At 53.7% G+C, this 20,552-nt stretch overlaps 1 protein-coding gene across 1 annotated transcript in view; it reads right to left on the bottom strand.

The window, feature by feature from the left end:
• PAPPA2 (pappalysin 2) overlaps nucleotides 1-20,552 on the bottom strand; it is a 152,846-nt gene that overhangs the window by 100,704 nt on the left and 31,590 nt on the right. Inside the window, exons 3-5 of the mRNA XM_075003321.1 lie at nucleotides 13,088-13,233; nucleotides 4,734-5,027; nucleotides 685-877 (exon numbers count right to left, since the gene is read on the bottom strand). Of these exons, the coding sequence (XP_074859422.1) occupies nucleotides 685-877; nucleotides 4,734-5,027; nucleotides 13,088-13,233 (633 nt within the window). The remainder of the gene's footprint in view (nucleotides 1-684; nucleotides 878-4,733; nucleotides 5,028-13,087; nucleotides 13,234-20,552) is intronic.

Raw genomic sequence — 20,552 nt, 5'->3', positions numbered from 1 at the left:
CCTGGACAACCCCATGCAGACTGCCACTACCACAGCATACGAGTAACCAGACGTACTGCTCTGTTGGACACAACGGGGGGAGAGAGGGGTGCCTTATTCCTCCGTCTACAAGGGATCTGAACTCATTCCCGCCCCACCCCCACACACACGCACAGGTAGGGTCTGCCACTTGGCAAAGCTTCAAAGCTTTGCCAATTCATCTTCAACACCTTCGCTAACTTCTGGAATTCCCTGGTTCTGTCCCAAATGACTCCTCCTCGGGATACACACACAAATCAGTTGTGACAGGCGAGGGCCAGCGGGAGCAAGCCCGGGCGGTTGTTTAGGGATCCGGTTACATGCCAAGGTCAGGAGCAGCCCTCTCTCTAATTTTTTCCATCCATGGATGGAATAAATCTTGTTACGGCCACCGACGCGTGGGCAGACGTGCACCACTGAGAGAAACAGGGGCTACTGGCTGCGGGCGCGCTGCTAATTGGCCGGGGGGCACCTGATTTTCTCCTGGGTAACGGCGCAGGTGCTCAGCTTACACATGGCTCAGAGGCAGGACTACGAAACCGGCCCCCAGACGAACTGAGCCAGAAGAAGCAGGCGGCCATCGGCCATGCCGGTGTGTTTGGGGTTATGCCGTTTTTCTGGCACGTCCAGCTGAGCAGGGACCGTCCCAGGGACAGTGTCTCTTACCTCTCGTAGAGAACACCGCTGATGGGAGGCCGCCAGTGGATGGTGAGGGAGTGTTGGCTCTGCCCAGAGACCACGGGGGGCATGGGGATGGGAGTGGGCTTCTTGCTGTGACTCCACTGTTGGTACACCAGATCCAGGTAGCAATGCATTCGAGCCACTTGGTTGGGGGTGAAGCTGTCCGTGCAGTCATCGTCTGAGAGCAAAAAGAGGGAGAGGACGCGTTAGTGGAACGTTCTGGGATCCCCACGCGAAAGGCATTACGGGGGTGGCCGTCAGCGGTATTTATCAATAACTATAGCCATGGCGTAGGGCAGTCCTGGAAGGCCAGAGGAGAACAGAGATTCCCCTGGGCTTGTCCAACACGATTGCTCTCGTGTTATTTCTCCTGGTGGCCACAAGGTGGCACCACTTCAGCAGCCGTCTGTTCCCTGGCTGCCCCGCGGGGTCGCTTACATGGGGCGGGTGGCCGGTGAGCCACCTGGGGATGAAGCCATGGGGATGTGGCGGGGGACCGGGAACCCATCGCCAGGTGCTTTTAGGGAAAACAAACTGAATGGACGCCCCTCCAGCGTCCTCATCGGTCCTTGTGGAGGATGGAAAGGGCCTCGCCACTAGTGATCCGGGGCAGAGCTGGCACCTCCCCGTGCTCCCCCGCCACATGCGGGGAAGGAGCTCTAACAAGCTGGCCTCCACGGAGCCGCTGAGCTGCCAGCGGACAGCTGGGCCCACCCCCCATGCCTCCTCCGATGGGGGATCCTGCATCTACCACCCGGCCTGGCCTGAAGCTGCCGGGGGAGGCGAGGCAGCCCCTAAAGCAAACCGACCACCCATGCAATGACATGGCCGGTGCAGGGGAAGCCTACGCCTTCCGGAGCCTGTGGGGCGACCGGCTTATCTCCTGGAGCATGAGCTGGGATCGCCCTGCGCTTAGCGCCTGCACGAGCGCGCACCTTATTATTGACCCTAATATGTGCCAGCCAGGTATCGCAAATGACTCTTTGCTCCTCAAAGCCATGGCTCTGGCCAGGCTGGCTGATGGGAGATAAATGCGCCCGGGCCCTGATATTCAGAAGGGCCTGAGGCTCCGGCCATCGCTGCTACTGTAGCAGTGGTGGTGGCATCAGCAGAGCCCTTTACATCGCCACAGGCGTGCTCAGGGCAGTCCAGGCAGGCTGCTTCCAGTCCTGCCGCTTCCACCCAAGGCCACGCCACGTCGGAGAGCACAGAGCCACTGCCTCACCACCACCTTGCCTGGAGCACTGCGGGGCTGTCAGCCCCACTGGCTCAGAGCTGTAAGTCAACAGGAATTTGGAGGCATTACGACAGAGCAAAAACTCAGCCAGGGCTTTAGGGTCTGGCCTGTTTCCGTCAGGGTCAGCAGAAGGACAGATGATGGTTGTGGCAGCTCGCCGACACCCCAAAACACCAGTGCAATGTACTGCTGTGCAGGCCCGAGCACCAGTCTGCAGGGACGCAGCCCTCACCCCCGCACCGCCGCAGGAGCCTGGCTTTCCGCAGAGAGAGAATGTCGGCCCCAAGGCTGCCATGTTTTTGTTCTGCCCTCAAAGTGCGAGAGGATCATTGCTGGCTCGGCTGCCCGGTGGTCTGGCGAAGTGGCGTGACAATTCATGGCCCTTTCTCATCATTCGTCATCTGAAACACAGTCGACGCTACCGGCCCCAGAGGGGATCAAGGCCCCATTGCTTTAGGCCCTGTGCAGGGACCTAGCGAGAGACCTTCCCTATGCTGGAGCGTTTACAGTCTCACCAAGCGGGGTGGCCACAGGGAGAGAAAGGAAGCTCTACCAGCCTCTGTATCTGTTCGTCCCACCACCAACGCTACAGGGAGCCCTTCTGCCCAAGCAGCCTGCCGCCACCGCAGAAAACCCCACAGTGTGACCTGCTCCCCAGCGTCCGAGGGAAAGAAGGTGAGCGGAAGGACTGACTCACCACTGCTTGGAGGTTTCCAGCGCCTCACATACAGGATGTCGTCATGTCCAGGAGACGACAATGTTCTCTGCCGACTCCAAGGGCCTGGACCTCCACTCGCGTCCCCCCAGTTCTTCACCCCTGATTGCAATGCGGTAACGCCTGCTGAGCCGTGAGGTGAGAGGAGAATTCTCCCAGGGGGTTCGCAGAGGGCAGCCTGATTCTCACTGTGGTGCTCGCAATGCCAGCCCAAGTCAGAGGCTGTCGCTGAGGGCCAGCACCTTCGCAACTCAGGGCAGAGGTGGGCTTGTAGAGCAGGGCTCCCTTTAGCGTTGGTGGTCGGACAAACGGCTACAGAGGCTGGTAGAGCTTACCAATGTTCCCTGCAAGTGGAGAGCTTGGCCAGCCGGCCGGGAGAGATGTGGACATGGGGAATTCAGGGGATGCGATGCACCTTGACTTCAGCAAAGCTTTTGATACAGTCTCCCACAATATCCTTGCCCATAAGTTAAGGAAGTCTGGATTGGATCCATGGACTGTAAGGTCGATAGAAAGCCGGCTTGACCGTCGGGCCCAACGGGGAGTGGTCAATGGCTCAATATCTGGCTGGCAGTCGGTTTCAAGTGGAGTGACCCAAGGCTCAGTTCTGGGGCTGGCGTTGCTCAACATCTGTATTGATGAGCAGGATGAGGGACTGGGTTGCACCCTCAGCAAGTTTGCGGATGACACTAAGCTAGCGGGAGAGATACGCTGGAGGGCAGACATAGGGTCCAGAGGGACCGGGCCAAAAGGAATCTGTTGCAGTTCAACAAGGAGAAGTGTACAGTCCTGTACCTGGGGTGGAAGAATCCCAAGCATTGTTACAGGCTGGGGACCGACTGGCTAAAGTAGCAGTACAGGGGAAAGCGACTTAGGGAGCGTGGTGGACGAAAGGCTGGATATGAGTAAACAGTGCGCCCTTGTAGCCAAGAAGGCTCATGGCATATTGGGGTGCGTTAGGAGGAGCATTTTGAGCAGATCTAGAGAAGTGGTATTTCCCCTCTGTTTGGCACTGGTGAGACCACATCTGGAGTATTGTGTCCAGTTTTGGGCCCCCCAGTATAGAAAGGATGTGAATGTGCTGGAGCAGGTTCATCGGAGGGCAATGAAAATGATTAGGGAGCTGGAGCACATGACCTATGAGGAGAGGCTGAGGGATTTGGGCTTATTTAGTTTGCAGAAGAGAAGACTGAGGGGTGATTTAACAGCAGCCTTCAACTTCCTGAAGGGGAGCTCTACAGAGGATGGAGAGAGACTGTTCACCGTGATGTCAGATGGCAGAACGAGGAGCAATGGTCTGAAGTTACAGAAGGAGAGCAGTAGGTTGGATATTAGGAAAAACTACTTCCCCAGGAGGGTGGTGAAGCACTGGAATGCATTGCCTAGAGAGGTGCTGGAATCTCCATACCTAGAGGTTTCTAACTCCCGGCTTGACATAGTCCTGGCTGGGATGATTTAGTGCGGTTTGATCCTACTTTGGGCAGGGGGCTGGACTCAATGACCTCCTGAGGTCCCTTCCAGCCCTAGGATTTTATGATTCTATGATTCAGGGGCCACCCAGCTGATTAACAGAACACCCACAGCCACCAGCCTATGTTTCTACTGGGGGTGCACATCCGCACATGCCTTGGCAGACAAAATTTATTCCACCCAGAAATGGAAAAAAATTTAGCAGGAACTCCGGTTTCCACCCACACTACTTACCTAAATCAGGCAAGCACTTAGGTGCTTAAATATGGATTTAAATGCCTAAAGGTAGACACCTAGATTTGCACATGGTGGCCTCAGTACTGCTTTGGTCAGCCACAGCAAGCCAAACTAAGAGGGAGAAAGTCCCTAAGGCCAAGAAGAAAGGTGTGTAGAGTTATGTCTACACACCAGGGGGCAGATCCTGGGCTGGTATCAACTGGAATAGCCTCAGTGCTTGTTTTCATCCACTTGAGGTTGTAGGTGGGCCTGGAATTGCGGAAAGGAAGAAAATACCCAGGGAGTGAAAAAAAAAATGAAACACAAACATACTCAGATGGGAATGAAATACAAGCTGAATTTCTCATGGATACGATAACAATTCCCTCCTGTTACCTGTGTAGCTCATGTAGTTGTTGAACGGCGTTCCGGAGAAGTGGGTGTGGCCACAGGTGTCATTGCTCGGGTCTGGATCTCGGCAGAGTTTACTTTTGGGGGTAGGGGCTGTGTCGGCACAGAGGTCTCCGGTCTCCATGGATGGTACTGTTTCCCTGCAGGGATCATCACAAGATTCCCTTTCGCTCACTCCCTTAAAGACATGGTAGAGTCCCAAGATATGTCCGACTTCATGGATCATGGTGTTGGTGTGACCGGGCATTCCATAATAGGCTGGATTGAGGACTACGCCACCTATAATTGCAAGCACATTTTGCTATCATTAAGAGAAAGATGCAGGGAAACGACCACCTCAAACTGCTAACGGTTTAGTCCAGCGAATACTCATGTCTCAGTTTTCTGAGCTATCACAACACAAGGTGGCGGGTGCCAGACACAAGACAGACTTTTGTGAAATTTGAAGGCACTTTGAAGGCACTTCACTGGGCCAGATCCTTTGAGAGTGCAACACCTGGCTCAGTGCATTTCTGCTGTGGTGTCCATCAGTGCCCTTTGCAATTGTGTGTACCCTCTCAATGCCTTTCTGACCCGCTGCACCCAGTTGAGATGTGTAATGCTCTCCCCATGACAGGCGTGGCCGCTCCCTAAAGGCGGGAGAAAGACTAAAACCCCGGGGCAGACCCAAAGAAGGGGCTGAAGGGGAGCCTGCTTATGCCAGAACTGAATGGGGCCTGGAATGCACAACCCATTTGGGGAGGGCTTTACAAGAGAACGAGTCCCAAGGATGGCCAACGGGGTTCGTGCACCTGACTTGCACGCTTTGGAAAGTTTCTCTTTCTGAACGGGGGTGGTTTTGCACTGGCGAAAGTCGTGAGGCTAAATGCACTGGCGCCTGCTGGTTGTAGCAACACAAACACGAGCAGCCCTGCTCGATCCTAACGCAGAACCCTAGAGACATGGTGAGAGGGTCTTTTGGTCCATGCCCTGATGGTCCCTTGTCTCTCTGCAGATAAAGTTGGAAACTCGATGGGGCTCAGTATGGTCACCTGTTGACTAGGCCGAGAATGAAGACACACCAACCCATTCCTCATCATATAGGGCAGATCTACACTAAACCTGAAAGCTGATCCTCGATACATAATTCCAGCTTATGGCAATTGCGTAGCTGGAATTAACTTATCTAGGAAGGACTTAACTGGCCACTCTCACTGAGGAGACACTCTGCTGTTACCCCACTAGTTCCATTTCAGGCAGCCCCACCAGCCATGCCAAATCAAGCCCTGGAAGATCAATCCTGAGTGGGTTGATCCCCCAGGAAGTGTAGACGTGCCCTTATTGAGCCCCCAGCAGGGAGAAAGGAGTCACTAGCCGAGAGGTGAATACATGCCAAAGTGAAGCCTGATGAGACATGTCCTGCTTTGACCAATGTTTCCTTCTCTCAAAAGCTCTGTGTGGCTTTCAGGCTCACAACCACCGCGGGGCTAACAGCACCGGTCAGAGCCAAGCCCGGCTCAGGTATGTGTGTGTGCGTGTGCATTCCCCAGGCCCTGTTCCAACACCTGGCATCCCCGACCCTCAGCCACCTCCTTCCTCTCACAGTTCCACAGCTGTGCTAGCCCGGGCTCCCAGCTGCCCACTGGGGACATTGTCTGAGGGAAAATTGCTTCCCTGCCCCACCCCAGTGAAAGCTTGTGCAGAAAAATCTCGGGTTCTTGTGACATTTTCCAGGTTTTAAACCAAAGAAAAGGAATTATACAAAACTCAAGTTTTTCTTCCCTCCACTCTTTCCTGCTTATTTCCCCATTTTGCTACAAAAAAGGAGAAGGGGGGTGGGGAGAAGAGAAAAGCCAAAACTTAGACATTTTCTTGTGGGGACAGCTGTGCCCGACGTATATCCGGGTGTGACGAGCCGGAGGCACAGGCTTCACTCTACCCTCCTTACACCCAAAGTAACCCGAACTGCCATCGAGTTGAAAGCCAGAGGGGACCAGGGGATGATCCAGTTGAACGGCCTGTATCTCACAGGCCTGCAGCTCCCCCCGCCCAGTCCCACATCAAGCTCAGCAACTAGAACCAGACTGAAGTAGGACAGCCTGCAGGAGACGCCAGGCAGGGCACAGGAGAGAGACCTGAGCCGTGGCACTTTACATGCATTCAATGCCCCATACGGATTTGGCACTGCTCTGCAGCATCATTGCTCCTGCCGGGTGTTTTTCCCACTGTTCCCCCAGGGGTCTGTAAACTACTTGCGTCTTGTTGTTGCCATGATTTCTGCTCAGGCCTGTGCCTTAGCCTCAGCCCAGCAAGCGAGAGGGGGGGACCACAGACGTCCCGCAACGCCGTGCCTCAAAGTTACCCTGAGAAGCTGAGCCAGTGACCTCGTGGCAGCTGGTCTCTGGAAACCAGACCTCTCAGCTGGGGAGGGCAGGAGAGGGGGTGCTGAGGCAAACTGAATGGTCGGAGCTTCGAGATCACTCAGCCAGCGAGAAGGGTGCGGTCAGTAACCGCAACAAAGGGCTTTGCATCAATACGGGCCCCACAGGCTAAACCGGGCCTTATGCCCTCGTATCAGGCCAGCCAGTTACCAGTTCTGAGCCAGAGCGCTCACCGAGGCCAGCCTCCTTGGGTGTCCTCTTCCCTCCTCTTTTCGCCCCCCAGGGGTGGCAGAGAGGGAAAGGAGAGCCTGGCATCTCCGGCTCTCCCTCAGCGTGCGGCGGGGAAAGGGAGGCTGGCCCCAGCCAGAATCCCAGAGAAACAAGACGCCCCCTCCCTGGGGGGAGGGCTAGCTCAGTGGTTTGAGCACCGGCCTGCTAAATCCACCATTGCAAGGTCCATCCTTGAGGAGGCCATTTAGGGGCCTGGGGCAAATAGGTCAGGGGGGAAGGAAAAAAAAAAATGTCTGGTGGGGTGGTGCTCGGTCCTGCCAAGAGGACTGGACTCCATGGCCTCCTTTTCAGCTCTATGAGATGTACATCGCCATTTATTTATATTTGAATTCTGGGTGGAGGGCGAGCCCAAGGAGTATCACCCAACCGCCAGGAGACTGCAGAGGGGTTTCCCCCCAGGGAAGAGCATAACCCATCAAGCTGGGGTTTGCCACAGGTGTTCCCTCATGCATTGACTCCTGAGGCAAAGCACCAGGCAGTCCCCGGTGCTCCACTCATTGCCAGGTAGCGCTTGACAGTGCGCACAACTTCGGAAGCTCCCTGGGCTTCCCTCAGAGTCTCCAGCCCAAGGCCAGCGCCTGCCTCACTGTGATCTGCGACACCTAATCAGAGGTGCAAAGGATGGTGGGACTTGACTCACAAGACACATTAGTTGGCCATTTTGTGAGGCACGCGTCCCTATGGCGGGAGGGAGGTTCAAGAGCTGACAGCCGAGTAGGACGCAGCTGAGTAGCCAGTTAGAAATTCCCTGGCAGGAGACGTTGTGCCCCTGACTCTCTCTGCTATCGTAATAAACCATTTCGGGGACTTCCCCATTGGTTGTTTCCCTGCACAGAACAAGACCAAACCTCATCACACGTGCTCTTCTGCAGCTGTGCGCAATTCCAGGGTGAATATAAGTGAACTAACTGATTATGGTGCAATGCCACAACTATTTTTTGGGATAAATCTGGGGTATAAGCGTAAGGAAACTTTACCTTTGCGGAACACAACGAATGGAGAGGGTCGCCCTTGTTCTGAGCTTGTCGACCCTTCCGGCTGAAGCAATGGCTACAAAGAAAGGAGGCTTTCATGGACAAAAGGATCATGAAGCAAGTAGCTGAAGCTCAAAGAGGGGAGAAGAGCTTATCAGTGCAGAAAGAAAGGATTCAAGCCCCATTGCGGCACAGTCTTTTGAGGAGGTGAGGAGGTTCTTATGAAGCCTTTCTAGACTTGGTTGGTAAGTGGGTGTATGGAAGTGGAGTAGCCCTTCATAGAAGGACAGGACAGACTGATTGCAGTGAGATGGACTTGCAGAGACCTGAGGGGAGACCCAATGCCTTTAAAGACAGATTACAGTCTAAGGTGAGGAGAATGTCTGCAGCTTCTAATGTACTGCCTCTTGGCTGTGTCCAAATGCAGACCGGTGTGATTTAGCCATGTAACGTTTTGCAGTAGAATTCCTTCTGCTCTTAGAAAGGATGTGTTGCATGGGTGAGGATCATTGATGTCCTAGGGATGACGCCCATCCAAATACCATGCCTTGAGGCAAAGTGGTTGTGGGTTGGGGTGTTTGATCTTGCCGTTGCAGTGGGTCAGGAGCATGAGAAAGGTTGGGATGGCAGTGGGTTTAGGAGACAACATGTGCAGGAGGCTAAGGAACCAGACTGTTTGGGCCAGCAGGGAGCAATGAAGATAACCATCACCTTGTCTTGTCTTGTGCAGTGCCTGGGGTGAGACAGAGCATCGCTGAGCTGGTCTGAGCAGCAGAGGAGGAGGGCATTGCCCTCGGCATGATAACCTCGTGCTCCTCTGAACCAGCATGCTCTACCCTGGTGTCATGCTGCTGCTCTGAGAAGTGAGGAGATCTCTGGCTGGGATGTCCCATGGCATGAAAACGTCAGAGCAACCTGTTCCAGAGTTCCCACTAGTGGCTGATTGCCGTGTGACTGCTGAGAGGATCTGCAAGTATGTTCTGCTTCCCTGGAAGGTAGGCTGAAGAGAGTCATCCGAGTCACAATGCTCCAATTCCAGAGAGTTTGACTACTTCTGCGTGCAGGGAAGCAGACTTCGCTCCCTCTTGCCTGTTGATGTAGAACACAGTCGTAGCGTTGTTTAACATTGCCAGCACTTGGCAAGGATGGATGCATGGAAGGAAGAACTCACATACCTTTCTTCCTGCTCAAAGTTCCAGGACATAGATGTGCATTCTGGACTCTCGAGACATCTACTTCCCTGATGTTGTCCGGTTGTCTATGTCGGCTCCCAAGCCTATTTGGGATGTCTTACAGCTTTGTCCAGAGAAGAGGGGATAAAATGGATTCCCACATATATTCAGTGAGGATTTGTCCAACATAAGAAATTTAGTACTTTGGTGGGAACTGTGAGCAGAAGGTTCACAGAAAGGTAGCTTGGTGAGTATACCAACTGTAACCATGCCTGAAGAGCTGGCGTTTCATAGGTTGTCTGACGGTGGAAGTACTGAGACCTAAACAGTGGTCAGGTGGATTGGCAATGAAACTTCCTTTTAGGTGACGGTGTGTACATGCCCCATGATCAAAGGGCATCCCTGGAGTCCTTTAAGGTGTATAAGTGTTCATCTGTCTTCTGACTGAATATGCGTTACCGTGCACACCTCAGAACTGAATTCCATCACCTGCCTAGTTATCCGTTCAACTGTCTTGGTTACATATCTCAGAAGATGCTCAGTCTTCTCTGCTCTTGCCTAAGTTAAATAATTCTGTGTCATCTGCAAATGTTGACCCCTCCCTCACTGCTTACTTCTTTTCCAGAGTACTGGTAAATATATGAATCACCACCAGGCTCTTCGGCCATCACACGATTACTTTTCTGCCATGGAAAAAGTTGACCATTGACCCGTACTTGGTTTGCTGACTCTTACCCACCTTCTGGTCCATGACAATACTTCGCCTTTGACTTCATATTTACTTTTTAATAGCCTCACGTGAGGCTCTTTGATCCAGCGTCTCAAGGTATTTAGGTGCCGAACTCCCATTCAAACCAACGGGCATTAAGCAGCTTTGATGATCTGCACCTTTGAAGCTCTTTAGTCTGGGACTGTCTGACCTGACATCTGTGGTCCAGCATCATCAGGGACCCTATGGGTGCTCTGGGATTGGAATGCCCATGGGGAAACACAGGCACAGCAGATTATGGATGTTACCGGACCAGAGTTCAGGGCTGGGGCAGGGAACCAGAGCCCGATGACCAGGAGTAGGGGGTTGGCGTTGAGCTCCCTGATCCAGCACACTTTGCGGACGTTGGAGCAGAGAGGTCCGGCCTGTACTTGCTTGTTTCTAAGCCTCTTCTCACCTGAGACAGGCATAAATGCTCCACTGCATAAGTGAAATCTGTGCAGCACAAACTGCTGCTGATTGAACGCGAAGCTGTCGCCCTCTCTCACCAACGCAGCGCATATTAAGAGGGGTCCAGTTCAAGCGAAAGCCTCCAAGCTGTGCCTTAGCCTGAGCCAAGTTCAGCTCCAGATTCAAACATCCCAGCTCTGGTTCTAACGCCACACTAAGCTCCACCTCACCCCAGGACCTTTAGATGAAGCGCATGACTTAACCAATAACAACCCTGCCCAGTTCTGCTTCAGATTTCAGGCTAGATGATCCCAGAGGTAAATGCAAGGGTCTGTGACCACCCTGCCACCTTGCTGCACGTCTCTGAGTGATCACAGATGTGCACTGGCAAGGCCTGGGGATGCGGGGGGGCAGTGCTCCCCGTTAGCTGTGCACTTGGGCAGCCACCCAGGAGAGATTCAGATGCCACCCAGCTGATTAGCAAAGTGCCTACAGCCACTTGCATGTGTTTCTACGGGCGGTGCAAAGCTGCACATGCTGGGGTGTGCATAAATTTATTCCCCCCCCAGATGGAAAAAGTTAGAGAGGAGAGGAAACTCAGTAGGGTCACACATGGCCATTCAGAAGAGGTTGAGGAGAAGGAATACGAATGAGGCTCTGGCTGCAGGAAGATGAGAAATCAGTCACAAGCAGCCGACCCTTGAAAGCGATTCTCAGAAGCCGAAGGAATGGATGCCACAGAGACCTGCCTTCCCCAACAAACACTCTGCGGCTGAAAAGCCAGCACCAAACTCCACCGCCCTGTGGGCAGCCAGCATGCGGCGGGAAGGAAACTGGTAAAAATAACTCTCCAGCAGCGCTCTGAGGACTGTGTAAAGCTTGCAGGTTTGAGCATCCCACGCTAGAAAAGCAGAAGGTCAAGGTCTGCTGTGCAAGTGCCGGGAGCAATTACTTCCAGTTACTTAAGTGTTGCTCCGGGAGATGTTTTGACTGCAAAGTGTAAAGGTCTCTGCCAGAAATATCTGAGAGTGGAGAGAGGGAGGGAAGATAGGAAAAGGAGAGAGAGGGAAAGATGCAGCTGGCCTGCTCTGGAGATTATTCACATCTCTTCTTTACGGCTCTTGAAATCACAGAATGAAAGCCTGCGAAGTATACACACAGCTGCCTCCACGTGCTAGCCCACTGTTTCTCAACCAGCGGTATGCATGCCCTTGGGGGTACATCAAGGTCTTCCTGGGGGTGCACTAATTCATCTAGGTATTTGCCTAGTTTTACAAATGGTTACATAAAAAAACCACAGGTAAAGGCAATACAATCTGAAAGCTCACTTGGACAATGACTTGTTTTTATGGCTTCATATGCCTTATGCTGAAATGTCAGTACAATATTTCTATTCCAGTTGATTTATTTGATAAGGTGGTAGAAAGGTCGGCAAGTTTTCACAAGTCATCTGCTGGGATAATTTTGCATGTTTTTGTACTTGAGGCATTTTGAGGTTTCATGGAACCATGGAATTCTAGGGCTGGAAGGGAACTCAGGAAGTCATCAAGTCCAAACCTCTGCCTAAAGCAGGATCAACCCCAACCCATGACTATGTCAAGCTGGGACTTTAAAACATCTAGGGATGGAGTTGGTGGGATGCAAAACAAATCTGGCTCCTGCAAAAGGTACAGTAATCTGGGAGGGTTGAATGGCACTTGTTTCATGACCTCAGATAGCCTTAGGACCATGTTTCACAACCCAAAAGAGTCTGGGGGTGCTGATAATTTTTTTTTTTTTTTGGAAAATGGGGTACCTTGGAAAACCAGGTTGAGAAACAATGTGCTAGTCTAACGGAGGGATTCTGACTCTGGAGGATTAGACAGTAGCCAGGCTGGGAAGGGGAGAGAACAGACCTGGCCCTCAGAAGCTGCCCCCAAATTTGTCCCCTGCCCCCAGTGGCTGGAATTGTAGTCCCTTGGCACCCCAACGGAGAAAACAGCACTTTTCTGACCCTCTCATCAATGCGTCGGTTTGGACTCTTGGCCGGGAGTTTCCTCCAGGAGGGACATGAGGACTCCAGTGCTCCTTTCTGGATGAACCGCTCCCCTCCAGGGAGGGGTACCTGCCCAAAGGGAGTGTGCTGTCCCCACCCCTCCCCTACCAGCCAGCCATCTCTAGAAGAACAGCCCTGGCTGGATGAATGCAGGAGTCCTTGCTCCAAAGTTTGGGCCGGTACCTTGCACATGGATGGCCTCAGAGGCTGAGTTTCTCAAGTCAAACTGAGTCTTGGTTTTGAGGGGCCTCCCCTAATCCCCACTGCCCCCCGCATGCCCTGTGAGAGTTGTACCAGGCAGCTGTCCCCAAGCTCGGACAAGGGGGTCACACGAGGGGACTGGCTTACCCAGGTGGCTGAGGGCCTCTTTATCCCACGGCCAGGTGGCAGCCCCGGCCAGCTCCTCCCGCACCGAGCTGGCAAAGTAGACGTTGAGGAAGTGTGTGCTGTTCAGCTGCAGTGCCTCCTTCAGCTCCTTCACGCTCATATATGCCCTGCAGGTACAGGGAATGGGAGACAGTCAGCCGGTAGCTCAACGCAGCAGCAAAAAGCAGGGTTGTGCTAGACCTGGGTAGACTCAATCAGGGGAAAGCCCGGGGAAAACCAAAGCAGAAGCAGACCCATGAGACCCTGTGTATCCGGGGAAGACCTGGCCAGTTTCAGGGAGACAGCCAAATGAATTGCTAAGTCCTTACCTCAGCACTGACTGTGTATTATATTGAACTTGAGCCAAAATACAGCCAAACAATCCAAACACTCCCTGCTATTGACAGTCACTCTTGAATTAAGACTGAGTTCTGCTCTTGGTGAAGGTACCTGTCCCGGGACTGCAGGAATCCAGGCGACCCCAAGGAAGAGAGCAAAGAGCGGAGGAAAAAGAAGAGATGAAGGGAGACTCCTGGGAAAGAGAGGAGGGGAAGAAACTACCTACCAGGAGGGAGCCGGTAAGGGAAGGGGAAACCAACCTGGAGTAAGATTCTCACCTCTTGCTGGTCCTCCATTCATACCACACCTGTCTTCTTCAGGGCTAATCTCTCCCTGACCTGTGCTGGGGTTTCTCCCCTGCCTTGCTCCAGCCAGATTCCTGACTCCACTTGGTAACACTCAGGGATGGCAGAGGTACCAAAAAACTAAACGTGGGCTGGGGTGAAAGGAGACGTTCCCACCTGCTGCCTGAAAGGAGGGGGATCAATCAGGGCAAGAGATGGGCCCATGCATGCACGCCACGACCCTGCAGACGCAGCTCCGTGTGGGCACCTGAAATCACAAACTGCCTGTGAACATTTTGGCCGCAGAATCAGAACACTAGAACTGGAAGGGTCATCGAGTCCAGTCCTCTGAGCACATGGCAGGACCGAGCACTGCCCAGACCATCCCTGATAGGTGTCTCTCTAACCCGCTCTTAAATATCTCCAGGGATGGAGATTCCACAACCTCCCTCGGCAACTCATTCCAGTGTTTAGCCACCCTGACAATTAGGACGTTTTCCCAATGTCCAACTTAAATCTCCCTTGCTTCAGCTTAAGCCCATTGTTCCTTGTTCTATCCTCAGAGGACAATTTTCCTCTCTCTCCTTGTAACACTCTTTTAGGCAGTCAAACTGCTACCACGTCCCCTCTCAGTCTTCTCTTTTCTAAACTAAACAAGCCCAGGTCTTTCAGTCCTCCCGCAGATCTGATGGTCTCTCGACCTTTCATCATTCCTGTTGCTCTTCTCTGGATCTTCCACAATTTCTCCACCTCTTTTTCGAAATGCAGTGCCCAGAATGGGACACAATACTCCAACAGATGCCTAATCAGCGCAGAGTAGAATGGAAGAATGACTTCTCGTGTCTTGCTCACCACACTCCTGTTAAGGCTGTTTTGTAATCCAGTCTCTTTCCCCCCTCTGCTTTCTGCTAACAGCAATCTCCTCTCTGTCTCTGATGCAAGAGTTGGCTATGCCAGCAGGCACTGTGAGGCACCAACCAATGCCACTTGAGTGGCCCCTTCCTCCAGCTGCCATTGGGCCTTGTGCATTCCAGCACTCACTGCTGATGCATTTATGGACACTGTTAGCCACACCAAAAAGGGATGGAGTCTCTGTATCCACTCACAGAGCACAGGGTTGGATCCACAACCCACTGAAGTCAGTGCAAAGAATCCTGTCGATGACCAAAGTCTTTGAATCAGACCGCAAGTGACCTGAGCAACAGATTCCCAGCGGGCGGGGGAGAACCCCACCACTGTGGGGGAATGTGAATAAATAGCTTTAGTCTACAGCAGAGTGGGGGGGGGGGAGATGGTGTCGATAGCTGCCTTCAACTGCTCAAAGTGGAGCTCCAAAGAGGATGTTCTCAGTGGTGGCAGATGACAGGACCAGGCACCATGGTCTCAAGTTGTGGTGGAGGAGGTCGAGGTTGGATATTAGGAAAAACTCTTTCACTGGCAGAGTGGTGAAGCACTGGAATGGGTTACCCAGACAGGTGGGGGAACCTCCATCTCTACAGGTTTTTAAGTTGCAGCATGACAAAGCCCTGGCTGGGATGAGTTGGTTGGGATTGGTCCTGCTTTCAGCAGGGGGGGTGGTTGGATTGGATGACCTCCTGAGTTCTCCTCCAACTCAGAGTCTACGAAATATACGGCGCAGTGCTACTAAAGTAATGAATTGTGAAAAAGGCTTCACCTACCACATGCCATCATCATCATCTTTCCAAAGCAACTGGCACCTTGGGATGGGAAATGTTGCGTGGGGAATGCAACCGCTATTCCATCCCTGGGACTAGCGACCAATGGAATCCACCTTACCACCTCCCCAGTGTAGGCAAAGAAAAGAGGCAACCCAGCTTTACAGAACAGCTTCCACAGAAGCTGTATCCCATAATGCACTGCAGCATCCAGTAGTAGTAGCAAGACTGAAAAACTCATCCTGGGTCCCAGTGAAGAGATATTTTCCTATCTTATATCTGAAGTGAGGAGCAGGCTCAATTACACCTAAAGAGATGCAAATACACTGCTCTGGGAGGCAGGAGCTGCTGTGAAAACTGACCCCTCTCAGCCCAGGAAAAGATAGACAGACAGAAAGGAGGCTGTCGCTGGCAAAAGGCAGGAGCAGAAAGGGACAGGGAGACAGAAACAAGGCCCCTGAATCAGGCTAAAAGCAGATCCCCAGGGCATGGGAAAATGAAAGAGGACAGACGCGATGGAGTGGGGGTGCATGAGGATTTTATTCCCCTGGTTAGGTGGCATGTGTTTCCTACTGTCCTGCAGTAACCTGGGGTGGGTGCCTAAGTTCCCTAGGCACACCATCAGCGCATGGGGATAGTGGGAGTGTCAGTGTGGCTTAGACGATGGTCCTCCAGGCTCTTTGTAACCTAGGCAACCAGGTGACACCTCTCTTCCCTGGGAAACAGGACAGAGGCGGGAGGAGGGGCCTGGCTGGTTTGAATTGGAACCGGGCTGTTGAGTGGGGCAGTCTGGTCTGTCTGGAAAGGGAGAATGGAGGACCAGAGCCCCGACTCGGGGCACCCCACTGGGCTCTGTCACCCCAAGCTGGCTTGTACTGATGTCTTCTGGTTCCTGTGCCGACGAGTCTGCTCTATGCTGTGTCTCTCTCGGCTATAAGCCTGTTCTCCCTGCCGAACGAGAGTTGCGTCTGACTGCAGATGGAGTGCAGGGCCTGGGGACCCCCCACACTCCACGACAACGTTACAAACCCAGTTCCGAAAGGGCCAAAGCGTTCAGGACTGACTAGTGATATCCGGCACCTCCATTTTGAGGTGCGCTAACTGAGACCCCTCTTCCAGGTGCCCAGGTTTCCCCAAGCGCAGAGTCTATGTCCTCCGAGATTCAAGCCCCTGGAAGGTGTCCCAGGTGCCCCCAAAACAGAATGAGCCAGTGGTGGTGGGGAGGAGAGGACCCCCTTTCTTACCTCATGCCCCCGCTTCCCATCACAAGCCTCATGCCTGGAGAGCACTGCCCTGCTATGCAAGTGGCAGACATCAGCTTCTCCCCACCCAGAGGCAACAACGTTAGAACCATCTGTCCTCTCTACATCACGTCACCTCGCCTCACCCAGCGGCCTCCAACACGTACCGTGCGGCCACCACCTCTGCAACCCCACCAGGGCAGGAACCCTTCAGGGAAGAGGGGGTCTTTGCCCATGAAAGCATGTGCTCCAAAAAATCTGGTAGTCTGTCAGGTGCCACAGGACTTCTCGTTGTTTGCGCGGATGCAGACGAACACAGCTATCCCTCCGATACTTACCAGGGACGGGGGCCCTCGGGCTGAACACAAGCCACACACAGCACCTGCGTGCTGATTAGCCTGATTAGACTGATTAGACTGATTAGCCGAAATATACCCACAAAGGCCCCATATTCCTGGCTGCAGAGAAATGCCCCCCTCCCCAGCCCCAACAGCTGAGCTGACCTGGGGCAAATTCCCTCTGGACCCCACATATGTTGATCAGCTAAACCTAGACATGAAAGCAAGAACATGCCAACCATGCACCTGAGAGAGAACGTTTGAGGCCACCTCAGAGTCCTGGCCAACCTCAACTAGTGTCCCATGTTTAACCATGGCCATCTCTGATGCTTCAGAGGAAGGAGACAAAAACCCAACACACTCTCTGTTGCCTGTGTTGGGTGGTTGGGCCTTGAAATCCCTTCCTGAGCCTATCAATAAACCTGGAGGCCATTTCTGCAGCATGACTCAGAAGGAACGGATGGGGGAGAAAAGTTCCCTCATGCTCATGAGCTGCTTGGGAGACCCGGGCTTTAAAAATAACATCACTTCTTGACCTGCGATGTCTTGGAAAAACAGCCCTAAACCCTCCCGAGCCGTCAAGACTCCAGGGGCTGATGTCAGCCGCATTCAGAGGGATACTCCTGACGCCTCTCTTCTGGAGCCACTATGTTTTGCTGGCCGTCGCCTGCTAGACCCCTGACACCAGCAACATTTTTTTCCTACCCTTTATTGTAAGGAACTAGAATTTCCTCCCTTCGGAGATTTGTGCTTGGGGTGTGTGTGTGTGAGTGATTCTAACACAAGGATGGGGGAGAGAGGGAGGGATCAGGCCCTGCTTTCCCCCACAGCAGCAGGGAGAATGTACATATCCAACCGCCAACCTCCCCAAAGGCACAAGAGCGAACAAAACATCTCTGGAATGGCAATCCCCATATGAGCTTGTAACTGGCGTCTCCGCCTGTCACCGGCTCAGCTGCCAACGTGGTAGCCCTTGTGCTCTGCAGTTCCGTTATTTTCTCTGGGGGGTTGGAGGAATCAGCCCTCCCCCCTCCACCCCGCCTGCTTAAACTTGTTAAGCTACAATCCTGTCCCAGTCCCTAAATAGCCTCCTGCCTCCCCACACGGGAAGACTGCAAACTGGAGGACACCCGTGGCTGGCTGGCTGATGCGAGTGGACATCCAGGCGTACAAAACAATGAAGAATAAACCGCAGGCCAGAGGAGATAAGGGAAAAGCCATCAGGTTTTCCAGATAAAGCAAAACAAGTGTTCCTTCATCCAAGCACTCGGGCTACTGGTGAGCCTCAGCCAAGCTTTTCTCTGGGTTCTCCCAGGGCAACCCTACCGAAATGAACACGGTTGCCCTGGAATAAGTCAGGAGAGAATTTAGTGAGCTGGGGTAGAGATCACGTGCGACTGAAGTGGTCTTGCAAAGGAAACATCCTCCTGCATTACAGGTGCATGTCTCCTCCTGCTACACCGGGCAGTGGGCCTTCAGGAGCCGAGGTGCCACCCTCACCATGGTGTGGCAGGCACTGGGGCACTCAGCTTTGCTGGAGAAACACCAACCCAGCCTGCAGGGACAGGGATGCTGCTGCTTTCATCTGCTTCGGCGTCTCCGCTGCAGGTGTGGAACTGCTCTTTGTGCAGAGGCGGGCCAAGGGAAGGAGTGCAGAGCTGTGTTGATCGGTGGTGCGTCTGATGCAAACCCTTCTCTGGGAGGGAGGAGAGAATAAGCAGATTTAACTGACGGGAAGATTCAGGACCCCCGTCGATAGCAGGGGCACCCACGGCCCACTCGCAAGAGGCAGCTGGAGGCACTTCGAGGCCAGCACGTATCCCGTGCTGTAACATAAATCAAGCTGAATTCTCTGGTATTGCTAAGGGCACACCATGTCCCTGCACAGCATTCCAGGGCCGTGCAGAAATAGGAGCTGCTTCCCTGCCTCCAGGCCAGTGGAGACAAGGGACTGGGGCTGGGAGCTGGCTCCCCAAGTCTCCTCCACAGAGTGTGGGAAATACTTGAGATCCAGCCAGCTCCGAGCTAAGCGCCCTGGCAGCTGGAGTCATTGTCCCTCGACGCTCCTGGCCAAGCTCGTGTTCTGCAGGGAATGTCCCCTCTCCCACCCCCGCCAACCAGGGCGGCTCTGTTCCCCGGCGCCTGCTGGTGGAAGTAATGTCTCCAGTCAGGGATTCCCTGCAGCTGGTGCTGGTCTGCCTTTGCCGTGTGCCAAGGCAGAACACAGCCGCATCTCTCTGAAGCGAGGAGCATCACAATTTACTTGGTGTCTGAGGTGCATGTACTCCTGCCCAGCCCGAGCTTGGGGCACGAGGCTGCCACCCATCCTTACACCGAAAGGCTGCTCGCCTGCTACAGAGCATCCCTGAGAGGTCGCAGGTCGCTGAGGTCCTGCTTTGCCACCCGGCTCAGAGACGCCATAGGAAGAGCGCTCTGTCCTGGGCAGTGCCCGTCAAGCCGCCGTCCACGGCCAGGCAGGCATCGTGGCAACAGCCGAACACCACCAAACGCAAAGTGCTGCCTCAAAGCTGGCGGGAGGCCTGAGAGGGACAGGGCGGCCTGAAGTACAGCCAGACAGTTCCTCAGGATCCAAGTTTCTCAGCCAACGTCCCACTGCCGACAATAGGAATTGCCCTGCCTTTGGACCAGGGCTTAAACGCAGGCTGGGCTCTTGAAATCGGCACATCCCTTGCTCCATGGGCCTAGGGACACATCTTGTGGGGACACGCCCAACCAAGCTGCTGGACGACCCAGCATGCGGCTGCTGCCGCCAGCGTGGAGTCAGAAATGTCATTTGATAGGCAAGAAGCTGCAGAGGGTGAAGGCCTGTGACTGGGGGTGCAAAATGGAGATTCACTGTAGCCACATGAGGGCCCCAGGGTGCCCCCTCTGTTTACGTTCATGGGGGTTACGTATACCCTGGGGAAGAGATATCCGGGCTCTGAACTGGAACAGCCAGCAGGCACGGCAGGGCTCTGAGCATGTTCAGAGTGGGGAGACCAGTGGGTAGCGGCAGGCCAAGACAGACGTGCATTGGCAGAGTTGCGTGTGAGACCCGGCACTGCAGCAGCAAGAGGTGCTGGGAGTCAAGACCAAGGGGTACAGGGGGAGCGGAGTGGCTCTGCAGCCCTGGAAGGCTGCAGATCGGACGCCCCAGCAGTCCATGGGACAGTTGGGGGTGTGTCTACACAGCAAAGTTATTTTGGAGTAACAGCTGCTATTCCAAAATAACTCTGCAAGCGTCTACACAGCAAAACTGCTGTCTGGAAATAATTCCCCAATAGGAGGCGGCTTAGTCCAAATTCCATAAACCGCATCCTACAAGGAAGAGCGCCTGGCCTGAAACAGAGATTTCACACAGGGAATAGGAGTTATTCCGAAATAAACTATTCCAGAATAAGCTATGCTGCAACAACGCAGCTGTGTAGACACAGGTACTCGCAACCTGTGTTCTGTGATGTGCTTCCAGGGGCTCCAATGGGAACTAGCCTGTACTGGGTGCAAGGACACTATTCTGGAATAAGTTTTGCTTATTTTGGGGCTTCCCTGGAGTGTGGGTGCAGTATTCC

Source organism: Carettochelys insculpta, chromosome 9 (assembly GCF_033958435.1).
Source record: "Carettochelys insculpta isolate YL-2023 chromosome 9, ASM3395843v1, whole genome shotgun sequence".
Classification (NCBI taxonomy): domain Eukaryota; kingdom Metazoa; phylum Chordata; order Testudines; family Carettochelyidae; genus Carettochelys; species Carettochelys insculpta.
The sequence above is the reverse complement of the archived record's forward strand: the minus strand, read 5'-3'. Positions and strand labels throughout refer to the sequence as shown.